The 19,098-nt window shown below is 47.5% G+C and overlaps 1 protein-coding gene across 1 annotated transcript; it reads right to left on the reverse strand.

The window, feature by feature from the left end:
* Positions 1 to 15,554: 15,554 nt before the first annotated feature.
* Positions 15,555 to 18,021, reverse strand: LOC136503957 (polygalacturonase-like). The gene is made up of 9 exons (XM_066498868.1): positions 17,788 to 18,021; positions 17,520 to 17,657; positions 17,260 to 17,430; positions 17,102 to 17,122; positions 16,813 to 17,020; positions 16,608 to 16,689; positions 16,229 to 16,337; positions 15,871 to 15,987; positions 15,555 to 15,779 (listed from the first exon to the last, which is right to left on the reverse strand). Exons 1-9 carry the CDS (start codon positions 18,019 to 18,021, stop codon positions 15,555 to 15,557), a joined length of 1,305 nt encoding a protein of 434 aa, XP_066354965.1.
* Between the last annotated feature and the right edge of the window lie 1,077 nt (positions 18,022 to 19,098).

Here is a 19,098-nt window from a genome sequence, read left to right on the forward strand (position 1 = left end):
ACGGCAATAGTCATAGAAAGAGAAGAAGAAGAACGCGTGTATAAAGTACAACGACCCGTATACTACATCAGCGAAGTATTATCTGAATCAAAAATACGGTACCCGCATGTACAAAAACTACTCTACGCCCTATTGATCACTTCACGCAAGCTTCGCCACTATTTTGAAAGCCACCAGATCATAGTGGTGACAGACTTCCCGCTCGGAGACATCTTACACAACAGAGATGCGACGGGACGCATATCAAAGTGGGCAGTCGAACTCGGAGCTCTTAACATCAATTTCACCCCTGCGGAAGGCAATCAAATCTCAAGCCCTTGCCGATTTTGTGGCCGAGTGGACAGAGATTCAACAGCCTTTATCAGATACAATCCTTGACCACTGGAAGATGTACTTTGATGGGTCACTCAAACTAGGCGAGCCAGGTGCAGGCGTCCTCCTCATTTCTCCAGAAGGAAAACAACTCAAGTACGTCCTTCAGATATTATGGCAAGCTACAAATAACGAAGCAGAATATGAAGCCCTCATCCACGGGCTACGAGTGGCAATTACCCTCGGAATAAAAAGATTACTCGTATACGGCGATTCAGCAGTAGTCATCAACCAAGTCAACAAAGATTGGGATTGCACCAAAGAAAACATGGGTGCTTACTGTGCTGAAATACGGAAACTTGAAAAACATTTCCAAGGATTAGAAATTTTACACGTCCTGCGCGATTCCAACATTGCAGCAGATGTCCTTGCCAAGCTCGGATCAGACAGAGCGAAGGTTCCACCCGGCGTATTCATAGAAGAGCTATCAGTTCCCTCTATCAAACAACCCAGTGAAACAACCCATGAAATTCAGGCTAAAGGCGTTCAGATCTTGGTAATCAACACTTCATGGAGCCAAGTTTTCATCGACTATATCAAAGAAAATAAATTGCCAGCAGATAAAGCAGAAGCCACCCAAGTTGTTCGCAGAAGCAAAAACTACGTTCTAGTAGGAGATAGACTTTACAGAAGAGCAGCATCATCAGGAGTACTCCTAAAATGTGTCTCATTTGAAGAAGGCAAAGAGATCCTAGACGAAATACACTCAGGTTGCTGTGGAAATCATGCCGCCTCAAGGACACTGGTTGGCAAAGCATTTCGCACCGGATTCTACTGGCCAACCGCTTTGAAAGACGCAGAAGAACTTGTCAGAAAATGCAAAGGTTGCCAAATGTTTGCAAGACAAGCCCATGTACCAGCTCACAATCTTATCTGCATCCCACCCGCTTGGCCTTTTTCCTGCTGGGGGCTGGATCAAGTAGGACCCCTGAAGAAAGCAAAAGGCGGCTTCGAGTACATCTTTGTAGCAATCGACAAGTTCACCAAGTGGATTGAATACAAACCACTCGCGAAGTACAGCGCAACCAAAGCAGTCGAGTTCATCCAAGACATTACGCACCGCTTCGGCATGCCCAATCGAATCATCACAGATCTAGGCTCCCCCTTCACAGCTACAGAATTCAAAAGCTGGGCACAAGACTGTGGTTTCAGTATAGACTATGCGTCTGTTGCACATCCAGAAGCCAACGGACAAGTAGAAAGGGCTAATGGACTCATACTAGCCGGATTAAAACCAAGGTTATACGAAGAACTAGTGGACTATGGGTCCAAATGGATTGAAGAATTACCGAAAGTAGTATGGGGCCTACGAACTCAAATAAGCAGAGCAACAGGCTACTCACCCTTCTTCCTAGTTTACGGGTCAGAGGCCGTACTGCCTGCCGACTTGATCTGGACATCACCAAAGATAGAACAATACGATGAAGGAGAAGCAGAACACACAAGAAGATTAGAACTCGACAGCTCAGAAGAAGTCAGAATAAACGCTACCCTCCAATCAGCCAGATACCTACAAGGTTTAAGACGACACTACAACAAGAGTACCCATCCTCGATCATTACAAGTCAGAGACTTAGTGCTAAGAAGGATACAAAAGACTGACGGACGACATAAGCTGCTCAGTCCATGGGAAGGTCCGTTCATTGTCACAAAAGTCACCGGACCAGGCACATACAAGTTAATAACCGAAGATGGAAGAGAAGTCAGCAATACATGGCACATCAGCCAGCTAAGAAGATTCTACGCGTAAAAACAACTCAAGAAAAACAGATATGCAAGCCACAAGGGACCAACGTTCACAATCGACAAAGGACAATATTCTTCGACAACATATGTATTAGTTTATATTCATGATCAATAAAGATGATATTCATCCACAGCATGTCTTGTCATGACTTTCAACGAGTTGTTTTCACTGAAACAAAAAGCAAAATGGCTGAAAACATGCCTGAGCATCCCGGCCGAGAGCAAAATAGCTGAAAACACGCTTGAGCCCGCCGATGAGGGTAGCTAAAAGCTAACACCCGAAACAAAAAGCAAAATGGCTGAAAACATGCCTGAGCATCCCGGCCGAGAGCAAAATAGCTGAAAAACATGCTTGAGCCCGCCGATGAGGGTAGCTAAAAGCTAACACCCGAAACAAAAAGCAAAATGGCTGAAAACATGCCTGAGCATCCCGGCCGAGAGCAAAATAGCTGAAAACACGCTTGAGCCCGCCGATGAGGGTAGCTAAAAGCTAACACCCGAAACAAAAAGCAAAATGGCTGAAAACATGCCTGAGCATCCCGGCCGAGAGCAAAATAGCTGAAAAGACGCTTGAGCCCGCCGATGAGGGTAGCTAAAAGCTAACACCCGAAACAAAAAGCAAAATGGCGGAAAACATGCCTGAGCATCCCGGCCGAGAGCAAAATAGCTAAAAAGACTGCTTGAGCACACCAATGAGGGTAGCTAAAAGCTAACACCTAAAACTAGTTCGACCGAAATTGAGCTTCAAAAGACCCTCCAAGCTCTTCGTTCCGAAAAGCAAGAGGCTCGGGGGCTACATCCAGATAGGAATACTTTTTCCTCAGAAAAGCACCAGCGCCACTCAAGAAAGCATTCGGATGCCGAAGTTCATCAAGGCAACATTCTATGCCGAGTCGTTTTTACATAGCGCGGACAAAAGGTTGTCAACACAAAGATTTACATCTAACAAGTCATAGCATGGACAAAGCACTCGACGGATCACAAAAGAGGAAGAAAAGAAAAGTACTCGACAAATCGAGGGGTTTCGTTAGGATAACGCACAGAGTTATTTGCGGAGCAGAGACAAAAACAGGACAAAGTACTCAGCAAGTCAAGTAACTCCGACCACACCCAGGCAAAAAATACATCAACAAAAATAAAGAATCTTCATTTAAGGAGGAGTGTAATATTACAAGAGGCTGGTCAATTGGATCAGGCATTGTCATCAGGAAGGGAAATATCAATATTAAGACTGTCTACAACCCTACTGGCTAAATCTTCGACTTCAGGCTCCATCCTCTCAACGGACGTCAAGGTATTCTTGACTATCAGCTTCCTCCGCTATCTTGGACAGAGGCGCCTCTAGAGCAAGAACCCAGACCTGGGCCAGCACATTCTTGGTACATACTTGAGCGCACTTCTTCGCGAACTCTTGAAAATGAGCCAGAATCCGAGGAATGAACTGAGCCCAAGATTGCCCGTCATCCGCTGGAGTCCGGAGAACATCAGCTACTGAACGAAAAGATTTCCACAAAACGTTCCAATTTTCAGTAGCCGTCGCCAGCTTCCCGGACAAGCCTTCAATAGTTTTTTGGGCCTGCACAAGATCTCTGTCAGCTCCACGCCTAATCAGCTTAGCAAGGGCGAGTTCTTCCTCAGCATGAGTAATTACCTCCTCAGCCTTGTTATGACTAGAGCGGACAAGAGCCTTCATTTCATCGATACTCTCCGAGAGCTTCTGCTTTTCAGCTCGGAGAACTAGACAAGACACCGAAAAACAAGTCAGCGAAAAAAGGAGTCAAAATACAAGAAGAAACAAGCAGAACCCGCGGCACCTTTGCATTCTTTCTTCGCAGATTCCACCACGGCATCCCTCTGCTTCTCCGTCTCTACTACCCGGGCACGAAGGGTCCTCTCCTCCTTTTGGTACATTTGACGCTCTTGTCTCCAACTCAGCCCAGAGGAGGTTGAGATCGGCTTTCAGAGCGTTCACCTTAGAAGACAACTTTCTCTCATTTTCAGATGAGAAAAAGAAGCCAGAATGATCACGAGAGAAAGACTGAGCAAAAAGAGACAAAGAGGAAACAAGGCGTAAGGACAGAAGAAAAACTAAGCATGCAAAAGAGGAGTGGCAGTAAAACTTACCTGGAGCTTTTCACCAAAAGAAGTCGCGAGGGTCGACAAGCTCCCCCAGGCTGTAGGTCAGCTCCGATAACCGATGGGTGGCATCGAACTGTTGCACCACAGTCACCAGAAAAAGAGGGACCACCGGAAGCAAGAGAAGGGAGAAGGAGAGGCTGGCTAGGGCGAAGAAGGAACGACCAAAGCAACCTCCAGGGAAGCCGGAGCCAAACCCTCAGAAGGACCCGGCGCGACGGCCACAGTCACCTCTAGGAGCGGCCAAGTCCGCAACTTCGCCAGGTAGCTCCGAGGCCCCCGCAGCAACTTCATCAACAGTATGTTGTGAGTCCTGAGGCTCGGAACTCGTTGGCACGGCAGGAAGGCAGAGAAGAAGTCGATGAAGAAACGAGAGAAGATGAAACACTAAAAATTGATAAAAGGAAGCACCGATGAGAACCAGAAGAAGGAAGATAGAAGCCAAAAAGATAAAGCCAGAATCTACTCACCCAACCACTTTCTTCTTCGCTGAAGCCAAAAGAAGGCCTCGTAGGGGGAACCACTGATGGCGAAAATGTCCCCGCCACCCGGCGACGGGAGCGGGATAGCCGACAACGGAGCCACGGAAGAAGCCGGGGCTAGAGCCATGGAAGAACTCTGCACTAGAGGAGCGGTAGAGATCAGTACCGAGGCTACCAAAGAACTCGACACCGGAGCTTCAGAAGAAGTCGGCGCGGGAGCCTCAGAAGAACTCACACCCGACGTTCGATTACTTCAAAAGTTCAAGACTAAAAGTCAAGACAAAGAAGAAAAATTCAATGCAATAGGAATATAAAAAACAACTCACCGCCTGCATGATGAGGGGTACTTCATCATCCTCGTCTCCCTCAGCCAAGGAAACCAGAGCACCTGCTGAAAAAAGAATAAAAAGTACTCGGTTCAAGAGAGAAACAGGAAAACAAAGGAACAAAGAGTATTAAATGTGCTCACCTAAGAGCATGCTAGCAACAACTAGAGTACCTGAGGGAGTACTTGGTTTGCTGAGGCTTCTTGGAGACAGGCAGGCCAGATGAAGACCCATCCATTCGCCCCCTCTTCGGGACACTGCGAGGACCGCGAGGGACTAGACGAGGAACATATTCTTCATATACATCAACAAATCCGGAAGAAACCCCAGGAAGGGCTATAGAGGTTTGCGACTTACTAGTTGCAGAAGTTCTAGCAAGTTTATCCCTAGTCTTCGCCACGGTAGGGGAGAACATCAAGAGGGATCGGGTCGACAAAGTTTCGCCCAAGCTCCTGCGAAAAAGGATAAAACACCGAGACAAAGAAAAGCTAAGCAAAAACGGATGCAGCAAGAGTACATAAAGTACTCAAACAAAGGGATAGACAACTCATAGCTAGGGGCGGGTTGTTGGCTGAGAACTCAGAGACAGCAGGAGGAATGACGCTCACTCCTTTCAGCATCTTCTAGAGACACTCGAGTACCTCCTCACCGGTCAGCTCAAGAGCTAGGACCATACGTGAAGGATCCTCGGCCCCAGAATACTCGAAGCCAAGGTGCTCCCACTCTTTCAAAGGCTGAACTCGGCGACGAAGAAAGCTCGAAACAATACCGAAGCCGGTCAAACCCTGCTGTTTCAGCATACTAATCCTATCAAGGAGTGGCTGGATCACTTGAATCTCAGCAGGTGACTCAAGTTTCTTGTCCCATCGGTCATTCACCATAGGACCAGATCCAGAGTGGACGACAAGGGAAGGGATCAAATTGGCAGCGTAAAACCACTCGGCACGCCAATCTTTTACAGAATCGACCAGGTCATAGTCAAAAAACTTAATCTTGAGACCCTGGCGAAACTGAATCCCTGCAACCGCCAAGAACGCTGGTTTCTTCACGGCGGGGTTGAGGTTTCAGACGAAAGAAAAAGTGAAAAAGAGATAGAGAAGGAGGGATTCCAAGGAAAGCTTCACAAAGATGAACGAAAACAGAAAGATGGAGAACGGCATTAGGGGTTAGATGGTTCAGACTAACCCCTGAAATAACCAAGAAACTAATGAAGGAAGGCGGAAGCAGGAATGGCAAAGTCCAGGCACGGACAAAGGAAACGAAGAGGACAATCTCACCAGGACCCGAAGCTAGAACCCTGATGCTCGCCTAGAACTCTCCATTCAGCGATGACTTTGCTTTGGATCAAGCCGTCGCTGACGAGCTCACGCAGCTGGTCTTCGCTTGTTGTTGGAGCCGGCCAAACCTTCTGAGCAGCCCTCATGGCCACGAACTCCTAGTTTTCGATCAAAGAAAGGGATGACTCCTCGTCCACGAAGGTCGCCTGGGACTTGCTTGCAGGTTTTCTTCTTTTCCATGAACTGGCGGAAGCTAAAAAGGCACTAGGGAAGATGAAGCTAGGATGATGGTGCTCAGGGTGACAGCGACGATGACGGACGGCGGATTTCTGAAAGCTAGGGTTTAAAGGCAAGAGCTAGGGCAGCAAGGGAAAGGAAGATAAAAGGTCCTTTAAATAGATTTTTCAGTAATAAAAATGGCCCACAAGGCCCGTTAAAACACAGTGTGAGAACGCAACGGTCCATTTACCGACGGCAGCTAAAACGACGGAGGGCACAAATCCACACAACGGTACAAACCAATGGGTAGATTTCAGACTTATCCATCCAACACCACGGCAGGGCTATCAGATCGCTACAAGAACAACTCGTCGAACCAAGAAGAAAGAAAGGGCTACCTCACAAGGAACAAAGGAACCCGGTTATTTAAGAAAGAACTTGGTAATCTCATGAACTGAACAGGGATTACAGCAGAAAAGTAAAAGACAACTCAGAAGACAAGATTCGTTCCATTACAAGCAGCTTCAAAAATAGAAGATTACAAATCTTACAAGACTCAACGAACTCGGTACCATGAAAAGCAAAGTAGCAAAGAGGAACACGGACACGGCTAGGCTCTAGAACGACTACGTGTCCCAAATTGCTACTTGGAAGGACAAACCGCCATCAGCTACACTGTTTTCTTCAAAGGACGGACACAGTGCATCCAAGGCGGAAATCGGCAGCACGGCAGGGCAACATAGAGCAGAGAAGGCCGATGGGCATCTGTCTACCCAAGACCGATGTGATGCTAGATATGGTGTTGATCTACATCGGACAGCCTCAAGACAGGCGACGAGGATCAACCCAGAATTGCCAGATGAAGGAACGAAGCCCACATCATAAGACTTCCTCCAACTACCGCCACATACATCCTGGCACAATGCTGTCGCGGGATTAGCCTACCTCTAATCCCTATCATAAGACTTCCTCCAACTACAACAAGACGCAAAGGAACTACAAAATATGCCCAGGGGCTGCTCTACTTCACAAACTACCATGTTCATGACTACGAAGGTTTAAACAGAATGTCCAATGGATGAAAACAAGCACTCTAGGACGGTATTTATAGATCAAAGGAGTGATGCACATGGACTAGGAGTACCAACGAAATAAGCCTAACAAAGGACACAGTGAAAAAATAAGACTCAATAATGGATGACTCAGGCGAGAGGGAACAGTACTCGAAGACAGGCATATTCGAAAGAATATGCCAGCACAGTACAACCCGTGAACAAAAGGCATTTACACTCAATCACCACCATACAACTACCTCTGACAACAGCAGACTATCAAAGAATATGCCAAGACCTCGCATCCGAGTTCTTCCTGAACAAAACAACAAGGATATACGCTCAGAGGCTGCATGCTACGAAACTACTCGGATGATGGTTTAATCCAAGACTAAAGGGCTGCTTCGAAAAGATGCCGCAAAACTACTCAAATGATGACATAACCCAACTCTCAGGAACTACTTCAGAACATAAATTTTCAAACAACATAAAGATTCAAGACCCTCCAACTTTTTGTTCCAAATAGCAAGAGGCTCGGGAGCTACACTCAGTGAGTGCACTTTTTCTTCGAAAAAGCGCACATCACCTAAAAGACTTCCTTAACGCAGACCACTTCAAGACATTACAACAAAAAGAACCTAGAACGAGCCATATTCGAGTTCTTTTTGATAAAACTTCAACGAACAAACAGAGCAACTTCAAGACAAGATCCTCCAGCTACTTGTTCCAAATAGCAAGAGGCTCAGGGGCTACAACCAGATGGACACACTTTTTCTTCAAAAAAGCACTCACCACTCAAAGGTCCCAAGAAGCGCTACAAGGTTTCACTCCAGAAAGCACTCGGATGATGTTTGTTACTACTCATCAAGACCTAAAGAGCAAAACGAGACTTTCAGAGCTCAACCATGAAGTGCTCGGGGGCTTGTCGATACGGGACCCACAGGATACCCCACAAAGGAGAGAGAAGATCTAGTCTAACTAGGATTCTTCCCTTGTAATCCTAGTAGTAGTACTATTCAGTAATCCTACTAGTAACTCCCATTATAAACCGACTAGGACTCTGGCCTCCTGACTATATAAAGGAGGGTAGGGCTCCTGGATGAAGAGGACGACAATTGTACAACACAACATATCACAATCAATCCAACGCAAAGGCTAACGCCAACTGGACGTAGGGTTATTACTCGATCTACGATCGAGGGCCTGAACCAGGATAAAATCGACTGTCTCTTGCGTTAACCGTTGAGTTCTACATACGCCGAAGCCCGAACATACTGTCCCGGGGACCCCCATGATAGGCTATCGGTGGTAAAACATCGACAATGATCCTTTTGAGCAATTCTCTTTCTTTCATCCACTGTTCTAATTCCGGCACAGCACTTAGATTCAGATTAGTGATGCCTAACTGCCTTGGACTTTGGCCATACAAGACCTGAAATGGTGAGTGGCCCAATGTTGAATGGTAGTTCGTATTGTACCAGAACTCAGCAACCGATAGCCATCTGCTCCTCTGCTTTGGGCAAGAGTGAACCGTACACCTAAGAAAACCTTCCAAACATTGATTGAGCCGCTCGGTTTGACCATCAGTCTGAGAATGGTAAGCCGAGCTCATAAGCAACTGAGTGTATGTCAGTCTGAACAACTCCCTCCATAGCGTGCTGGTAAAGATTGGATCTCTATCTGAAATGACAGCTTTAGGAAGTCCATGCAATTTATAGATGTTATCCAAGAACAACTTTGCAATGTGTAAAGCAGTATATAGATGATGTATAGCATTGAAGTGACCATATTTAGAGAATTTGTCTATGACCACTAATATCGCATTGTACCTATCAGATGTTGGCAATCCTTCCACAAAGTCCAGGCTTATTACCTCCCATGCTTGTGATGGCACTAGAAGTGGTTCCAGTAGGCCTGGAACCTTGGTGTGTTCCACCTTCGCTTGCTGACATATGTGACACTACTGAACAAAGTGTTGTACTGACTGCTTCAAACCAAGCCAAGCAAATAGAGCTTTAATTCTCTTGTAAGTTGTTGAAATGCCCGAATGACCTCCAATTCCACTAGCATGTAAGGCTTGTAGGATGTGCTGTTGTGCTAACTTATTGTGTCCTACCCAAATCCTTCCCTGATATCTAATAATACCCTCTGCCAAGGAAAATCCCTTAGGATTATTACCAGACATTGCTAATTCAGCCAGCAGCTTCTTATCTTCCAAATGGTCCTCATAACCTTCTCTGAGTTGTTGCACCCAAGATGGAATGCACTCTGAAACAACCACTATCTCCTGTCCAACAGCAGCATTTGTGATCCCTTTCTTATATTAGATTTGATAATCCAAGTCCATGAGCTTGACCAAGGCCTTATGCTGAATTTTCGAAGTAACCCTTTGCTCTGTCATGTGCAACAAGCTTTTATGATCAGTTCTGATAAGGAATTTCTTGTGTTGCAAATATGGTCTCCATTTGTCTATAGCCATCAAAATGGCTAAGCACTCCTTCTCATATACTGACAAAGCTTGACTTCTAGCACACAGATGTCTGCTCAAGTATGCCACCGGATGATTAGCTTGCATTAACACAGCTCTAATTCCATAGGCACTTGCATCAGTTTCCAGTACAAAAGGAATGTCAAAATTAGGCACTGCAAGAATAGGTGCTTGCACCATCTTCTGCTTGAGTAACTAAAATGCCTTTTCAGTCTGTGCTATCCACTGAAACTGATAGCCTTTCTTCAGCAATTCAGTTAATGTTCTAGCCATCATCCCATAATGTTCTATGAATTTCCTGTAATATCCTGTCAATCCCAGGAACCCCCTCAACTATTTCACATTCGTTGGAGTCGGCCAACTGACCACAGCTTGTACTTTTGTTGGATCAGTTGCCACCCCTTGTGCTAAAATAACATGACCAAGATACTCCACAGCTGGTTGGGAAAATACACACTTAGATCTCTTTATGTAGAATTGGTGCTTCTCTAGAATTGCAAACACCTCAGCCAACAACTTCACATGGTCTTCCAAAGTGGTACTGTAAATGAGTATGTCATCCATGAAAACCAAGACACCTCAACGTAACAATGCTGCAAATATAGTATTCATGAGGCTCTGAAATGTTGCCAGTGCATTCGTCAGGCCAAACGACATAACTAGAAACTCATAGAGGCCTTGATGTGTTCTAAAAGCAGTCTTGTACTCATCTCCTACTGCCATTCTAATCTGATGATAACCTACACTGAAATCCAGCTTGGTAAACCATCGAGCCCCACTTAGTTCATCCAACAATTCATCAACCACTGGCATAGGATGCTTGTGCTTCATGGTTATAGCATTTAGGTGACGGTAGTCAACACAAAATCTCCATGACCCGTCTTTCTTGCGTACCAATAGTACTAGAGAGGCAAAATCATTGGTGCTTGGCCTAACAACGCCCGTTTGCAGCATCTGCTGAACCTGAGTCTCAATCTCATTCTTTTGAATCAGAGAGTAATGATATGGCCTAATCTTGACCGGCTGTGCCTTTGGTAAGAGCTTGATCTTATGGTCAGCTACTCGTGAAGGAGGTAGCTGAGATGGTGTACTGAATAAGTGAGCATATTGTTGTAATAGCTGCTGAATCAGTTGTGGCACCTGTGCAATTTCAGTAGCCTAAATGGAGCTAATAGACTGATAGCTATCCGACACTAGAGGTTCCTGTAGTTCAGAGCACATCTGCAAGCAGCAGGTCACACCCCCACATTGGATCAGACTAAGTAGCTTCTTGGGTCCAATGGCTGGACACATGTCCACTTTATCCTGAATACCACACAGTGCTACTCTCTTCCTATTCAATGTCACCCTCATGTGCTTTGTCTTGTAATCAACCCAGATTGGACTGACTGCCTCCAACCAGTCCTCACCAAGGATCATATCATAACACTACAGGTTCAATACTCTAGCATCTAATTTGAACTTGTGGCCCTGAACACACCATTGCAAGGCTGGCACTCTTTCAGAACACTGCATTTGGCCCCCATCAGCAGCTTTGAAGGTGGCTGGTTGACAGAGTTTAGTGGGTAAGTCCAATGCGCTGACCAACTTGTTACTAACAAAAGTTCCTACACTTCCCGAATCAACTAATACCAGGATATGATGTTTTCCAATTCGAGCAAGCAATTTCAGAGTATTTCTCTTAACAGCCCTCTCAAAGTTTGGCCACTCTAATGCACATACAGATTCTTCAGTTGTTAAGTCTTCAGACTGGACATCTACCGATTTGTCAGATGCAGCCAAATCCAAGGCATCCCACAACTCTTCCAACACATGTAATGGAACATACTCAGGACAAGAATGAGTAGGACCCCATTTACCTCCACATTTGAAACAGAGACCGTTCTTGCGGCGATATTGCTTGAGCGAAGTCAACTTATCATCAACATCCGTTTTCTGAACTTTGACTGCTGACCTTTCCATACCACCCATTCCCCCCTTGTCAAGCACCTTATCAGCTCCTTTTGGGAAGGGTCGCCAAAAGGGTTTGTTCCTTGCAGCACTCAGCTCCTCCTCTTGCAATAGTGCCAAGGCACTCGCCATATCCACATCACGTGGTCTGTGCAATGCAATCGGCGCTCTGATCTCCTCCTTGAGGCCTGAGAGAAATCTTGTGACAAAATACACGTGATCATAAGATGGGTTGTATAACAGAATACCATGTGCTAGCTTCTCAAACTGAGCCTGATACTCTGCAACCGATCCGGTTTGCCTCAGAGTTTCCAATGCCTGTAACTAACGCTGATACTGATCCTTGTCGTACTTGGCGAAGACCAGTTCACAGAGATGATCCCAATCCGTGATCCGACCATGCCGTTCCATCGTTTGTAGCCATGTCGCAGCCGAACCCTTGAAATTGAGAGCTGCAAATCTTGTCCTCATCGCCGGGTGAACTCCATAGACCTCGAAAAAGAGAACACAATGATCACGCCAAAATCGTGGGCTATCCCCATCGAATTTGGGGAAATCGAATTTGGGCACCGGAGGGGATCGAATCGACTACAGATGCTCGAATTCAGGCGATGGAAAAGCGTGAGGGATGAGGTCGTTAGGCATACCCATGACCAGGTGCGGCGGCAAGGCACTCGGGGCCCCGCCGCCAACAACCCGGTGCTCGTGTCGCTGGCCGTGCCCATTGGGCGATTGCGATGTCGAAGCCGCTGTCGGTGCCACGTTAAGATCAAACCACCCTGCTGCGTGATGCATCGACGGAGCCATGAGCGGGTTGGGCACCTGAGACATCGACAACTGCTGGAGTGGAGGTGGGCGCGGCATCTGAATCGGCAGAGGTTGAAGAAGCTGCGTCGACACGGTCGGTGGTTGAGGCGGAGGCGGTGTGGGGGGGGGGGACGCGCCTCCAACTGCTGCACCCGGGTTGAGGTATCCTTGGACTGCTGAATCATCAACCCCATGTTCGTCTCCGCAATCGTCCGCCATGCCTCCAAGTCGTTGAGCTTGTCGAGCGTAGTCGCCATGAGCTGCTGGAATCCCGCGAACTGCTTGGCCATATCCTGGACCCCGACGAGCTGCTGCGCCATGGAATCCATGGCTGACTTGAGGTCCTCAATCGAAGCCGCCATCTCAATCTGGATTTTGGTGGGTTTTCGCTTCGGCGCCAGAACGGAATGGATCGATTGAGGAAAAAAATTTCCCTCAAATCGACAGGCTCTGAATACCACTTGTGATGACCTGGATGAGTGGAAGGAAGATTGAGACCAACCGATGAGCTTTATTGCAAACTGGAAAACTGTATTTGCTTACAAGAGCGGATAACCGCTGAAGAATGATTACTACTTCTACGAATGTAGCAGCTAAATGGTTACAGTTTTCTCTCCCCCTTTTCCTCCTAAGGTCCGGCGGCTTATATAGCCAGCAGCCGTCGCTGTGAAGTAAGCTTCCCAGGTCCATACCAACCGTTGTTGACGGCCACGCCGCCATCACACGAGGTACCTGCATCGTGGGTCCACCTGTCGGTCATTACACTCCTCGCCTGCAGTGCACCGCACCAGCGTCACTGCGGCGACCCACGAGCCCGCGACAGTACCCCAAACACAGTTACTAGCTTCCACGCGCCGGTCCGCGCCATGTCACGCGGCCCACGCGAGTCAGTCAGCTAATAGCAGTGACTTGTCCCGCACCGCTCTGCGTGCGTGGCGCTCTCCGTGAGCCACGACCCGCTCCCCGTCCCCGACCCGCCTGTGTCACTGTGCGCCCACGCCATGCAGAGGCAAGGGGCAGGAGCAGGACAAAGGACGGCAGGAGCAGAAGCAGTCCAGCAGAGCACCTGCAAGGCTGCGCCTGCGGTTACTCTTGCGTGGCGGTGGGACCCGTGAAAATTTTAAACCCGTGCCCCCATAGCTCCAGAGTTCGGTTGGTAGCCCTAGCAAGTCCGGGCCGTAACCCAACCGTAAGTAACCGTGGCTATTTTGTTTTGTTTATTGACCGCGCCGGCACACACACCCCGTTCGGCCTCGGCATAGTTCCTGGGCACCGTTCCCGCAGCCGACCTGCGGCCTGGACGTGCCCCGTTACGTCGGGCTCATGCCGGTCCGCTTCCTGCGCCGCGAGTGACATGCGGGACCGTGTCGTCTGTCGTCTCGGCGCGCGCGCGGGGGCGCGGCGAGCCCAACGCCGCTGGCCCGGCCAGTTTCAAAACGCGACGCTGTCGCTGCGGACGTGGCCCTGGCCTCTCTCCCTCGGGGTCGGGGAGCTGCGTTGCCCGCGTGCGCGCGCCCTGTGTGACCTGTGGGGCGCCTGCCGCCTGGGCCTGGCTAGATCGGGGCCGGTTCGTTGTTTGCTCGGAGTCTAGGAGTTGGACGCATGTGGAGCAGCAGCGGCGGCCAGCAACCAGCCGGCAAGCCGGTTTTGAATTGGCGGCCAGGGGAGGGTATGACAGCAACAGCAAGCCTGCGACCTGTGAGCGCAGGGCAGCTACGCAGGGGGGCCGTTAATTTTACGTCAGTGACAGGGGCATACAGCCAATCCATGCCGCAGGCAGGCAGGGCAGGGGTTTGTTCAAGCCGAAATTTGAAGTTATACCTTGTACGTACGGAGTACGTCGACTCGTCGAGCCGCCGTGACCCGGCTCGTCGGAGATCAGACGATCGGAGGCTCCCAGCAGCGACCCACGACAAGCCTATAGAGAGAAGATTGGACTGGACGCTAGGTGCTAGTAGTTTCGTCGCTTGCCACAAGCACTAGGCACCATGTGTCATGTGTGTGCTCTCTGCTCTGACTTGTGAGGAACAAAATTGCGTAGTAATGGATTCTGAGTACTGTCCTGGTAAGCAATTTTTAAGATATTTGCTTTTTTAATTTTTTATATATAGGATTTCAAACTTTTTTAAGGACAAAATTCGTTGCTCTCTGCTCGAGAGAGGATTGCATGTTGCAACAGATTTTGTTCAGCTTCTTTCCTCATGCCAGCCCTTCACTTACAGGTAGTACTGCTGAGTCTTCTGCATTCGGACACGTGTTTGTACGCCTTCGTCGGTGTTCAAACCAATTTACACGACCATCCTGTCATTCCCTGTAAAAAGAGCAAAGCCGTATATATGCTAGTGCTGCCAAGGAATTTCAAAAATCAAGATCCTGCTCATTGGTAAGCATTAAGATCCACTTAACCACTATTTTGGATGTACATATATATTCACCTCAATTATATGTGCATCCAAACAAGTCATAAGTACTTTAACCTCACGTTGAGAAGTTAAACACATAATGCACCTTCCTCTTGTTCTGGACTTTTCCCTTGAAAAAGTCATGTGTTTTCTGCCTTGTTACACCCAAACGCTTCTTTTAAATCTGGCGTTCTAAGTTTCTGTAGGACTCCAAATTTCGGGTCATGCTAATCTTGCGTTTTCACTACTACTGCATTTTAACATGTACTTATACATCATGTGCCTACCCCTATGCTACTACATTTCTGCACTGCAAAAAGGGACGTTATACCCAAATTGTACAACTGTGGCGTTCGTATAAGAACATGTAGCGTATCTTCCATCTCCAACCAAATAAATATCTTTCATCAATATACCATCACAATGCAGAGCGCCACTGCAAATAAAATTGATGGCGACTTTTGAAGCACTAGTTCCATGTATGTTCCTGTAGCGTATATTGCGTACGGCAACCGCCGATCCCTACACGGTGCAATGCACAAAACGTCATAAACATGATTATTTTCTAGAGATCTGATGAAGCAACAAAGAGATTTGGAGTAGGGGATAATACCTGTTCATGACAAGGTCTTTTGGAGTCACAGTAGTTCTGATCGATAATTATTGGGTTAGTAACGTTGTGCATTGATATATCTTGGAAGCTAATTCTTTCAGCATAGCCATGTCCTCCCTGTTAACGAAGTTATAAGAAGCATTGTTAGAAAACATATATATGTTTCATAACAAAAGCTACAGTCTACAGTCTACAGGGCTCGTAGGAAACAAAGAAACAGGGGACTGCGAAAACAGAGGGAACAGAAGGTTATGTAGTCGTACGGCCCTTTTGGGAGCAACACTTTTCCTCAAAATTCAAAAAAGGGCTGGAAGTGTCCAAGTCTCCATGCCACTCAAGCGAGAAGATCATGCATTACCTGCCAAGTTTTGATCCTAACACCGTTGGTAGTGCCCAGCAGCGTGGCTTTCTCAACGAGGACGTCAGAGACATGGGCCCAAGAGTTGTTTGCTCCTAGACTACCAATGCTGTAGCAGCAAGCAAACAACGCCAGGAAAGCATCAGAATTCAGAAACTCAGAACCCAATGTACAGCTTGTGGCCATGTCTTTACAAATGCCAAATTTGAAACATGAAATGCCTATATATATGTAAACATTGGATGTGGTGTCGTAAGAACATCTGCAACTCCAAATTTCATTGTGTGGCAAATCGTGTAGCAGCATCTAGATTCTTTTTTTTAGATTAGCACCATCCACTCTACTACTAGCATATATTTGCAGTTGTGTACGGCTATACCTTATTCCATGGCCCGGTCCGCAAAATATGCTGGTTACCCGTACAAACATTGAGCCAGTCACAATGGATATACAGTCATCACCTGCATCAACACAGAAGCGAGAGAAAAAAAAAACTCAGCCTACGCTTTCTCTAACCAGAAAAGTACGAGTGCTGGCCAGATGAATCGTTGCGTGTGTTTCTTCTTGAACATATGGATACGTACCCGTGCTGATGGTGCACTTGCTTATGGACACTTCCCTGCTGTTGGACACATGGATGCCGTCGGTGTTGGGGCTCCACCCGGGCGCAGTGATGAACAGCTTCGACACGACCACGTTCCACGAGTAGGCGATCGCGACGTGCATCTGCATGCTGTCTCTCACCTCCAGCTCCTCCACGACCAGGTGGGTGCACCTCCTGAAGTACAGTGCCTGAAACTCGGCAGCTGAAACCCTTGCCGATGCACATTACATCAACTGAAAGTCTGAAAGTTCTCCGGGTCAGGAAGGTACCGTTGGGCCGGTGACGCATCGCTGATGGATGGACAAACAAAAGATTTACATGTGAGAAAATTTGGAAATGTGCATGACATGTTAAGTAGCGCAAGGAATTTATTTATTCCATCAGTGAGAAGAAAATGGCTGGTTAGGAGTACAATTATTGTATATACCATTGATTTGTTGAGCTTGCACGAGTTGATCCACCACTGCAGCCCGTTGCCATTGAGCGTGCCGCCGCCGAGGACACGGAGGCGATCGATGCCCTCGAAGGTGATCCACTCCTGCAGATTGTGATCCAGCCAGACCGATCGGTTGGACGGCGCCTCCAGCGTTCCCTTTATCTGATCGCTTAATAAAGAACATTACAACCCAATAAACAACGATGAGCTGCTTGTACGTACGTACATTAACGAGCATCAGGCTCGCTCACCATTGCAGTGATAGAGACAGCTCTGCAGGGGCCACGGAAGATCACGGGCATCAGGAGGTAGGACTTGCCCTCGGGCACGAGGAACACGGACCGGTCATCGGAGGAGTTGCAGGCCTCGCTCCACGCCGCGAGAAACGCCTGAAACTCGTGCAGCATCGACATCGATCAGAACGGCAGCCGGAACAAACTGACCGCCGGCGCCGCAAGACGATTGTGTCACCGAGCAATCAAGAGAACAACAACCAACAAGATCAGCTAGCAAATTCACCTCGGTGTCGTCATCGCCGCCGGCATCTCCGGTTGCGTAGTCGTCGACGTCGACGACCCTCGGCGGCGGTCCGGACCTGAGCCACAGCTCGTCTGAATTTTCTGCTGCCGGGCCGTCAGCCTCCGGGAAAACTTCCTCCGAATTGGCGCCGTGGTGTACTAGCATGTAACAACAAAGAACGATCGACATGGCGACGATGGAGGCCAGGGGAAGCCTCGCGGGAGCGGGACCCATCCGGCGATGGGGAGCTCAGGCGAATGGAGGAGAGGAAGGGACGAGCATTAGCATCCGACTTGTTTGGAGAGAACAAACTCGAACGGCGAGCATAACTCTTGCGTTGCTCACGAGCTCTGCAACTGACAGGCGGGGACCGCTAGTGTGATTTCCTGCTAGAGCAAATCTCCAAGTACCATGGTTATACTTGGAGCTCCCGATGACATGTGGGCCCAAGAGCTAGTCTTCTGGGTCCCCGCCTGTCGTTACTGTCTCAGTTTGGATGTGTAGACGTTGTTTCAGCCTTCTTCGGGAGCATAGTTTGGAAATTGCTAGTTTTTTCGAAAGGAATTTTAGGATACAAAATCGATCAGTTCCTTTTAAGCCTGGGCAAAATACCCGATACCCATTACCCGTACCCGAATTATCCGAACCCGGACCCGAATTACCCGAACCCGAGGTACCCGATCCCAAATTCGGATAGCGATTTTGATTACCCGAAATTAGTTTGGGTAATTCGAGTAATATCCCCCGGTACCCAAACTACCCGAACTACCCAAAGATTTGTTTTGTCTTTGTATTCATCATGTGTTGTTAGCTGAACCATTTAACTTATCACTTTATTAGAATATAATTCTCTCTATTTGAATGAGTGACTGTAATATATTATTCTCTACAAATTGCTATTGAAATTCTATACAAATTGCTGCTGAAATTATGTATAGATCGCTACTGAAATTTAGTGTAGTTTGTTGTTTTCTGTAAATTTGGGTATATCGGGTAATACCCGAACCCGAACCCGAATTATCGGGTACCCGAATTTGCGGGTAGTGCTTTTTTGGGTAATATCGGGTAGCAATTTTTATTACCCGAATTTTGAATTACCCAAATTACCTGACCCGAAAAAATCGGATAACCCGAACGCCTAGGCTTAGTTCCTTTTTCTGGCTCACAATTAGGAGTAACTTTTTTTTACGAGGAGGCTCTAAATAACTAGCAGTCCTCGTGGAAGCATAAGCGCATGGGTTAATTTTTTTTTACTACCTCTCATTTCTTTTAGATACTTGCCTTACACATTTTTTAGGAACACCTTGCCTT

Source organism: Miscanthus floridulus, chromosome 1, assembly GCF_019320115.1.
Source record: "Miscanthus floridulus cultivar M001 chromosome 1, ASM1932011v1, whole genome shotgun sequence".
Classification (NCBI taxonomy): domain Eukaryota; kingdom Viridiplantae; phylum Streptophyta; class Magnoliopsida; order Poales; family Poaceae; genus Miscanthus; species Miscanthus floridulus.

Excerpts from the sequence above, each read along its gene's own strand:
- LOC136503957 (XM_066498868.1), bottom strand. The coding sequence starts at position 18,021 with ATGGGTCCCGCTCCCGCGAGGCTTCCCCTGGCCTCCATCGTCGCCATG. Across the intron at positions 16,338-16,607 it reads GGACCGGGCCATGGAATAAG|CATTGGTAGTCTAGGAGCAA; the intron begins GTATAGCCGTAC and ends TTGCTGCTACAG. Across the intron at positions 15,780-15,870 it reads AAAGACCTTGTCATGAACAG|GGATCGGCGGTTGCCGTACG; the intron begins GTATTATCCCCT and ends TGCACCGTGTAG.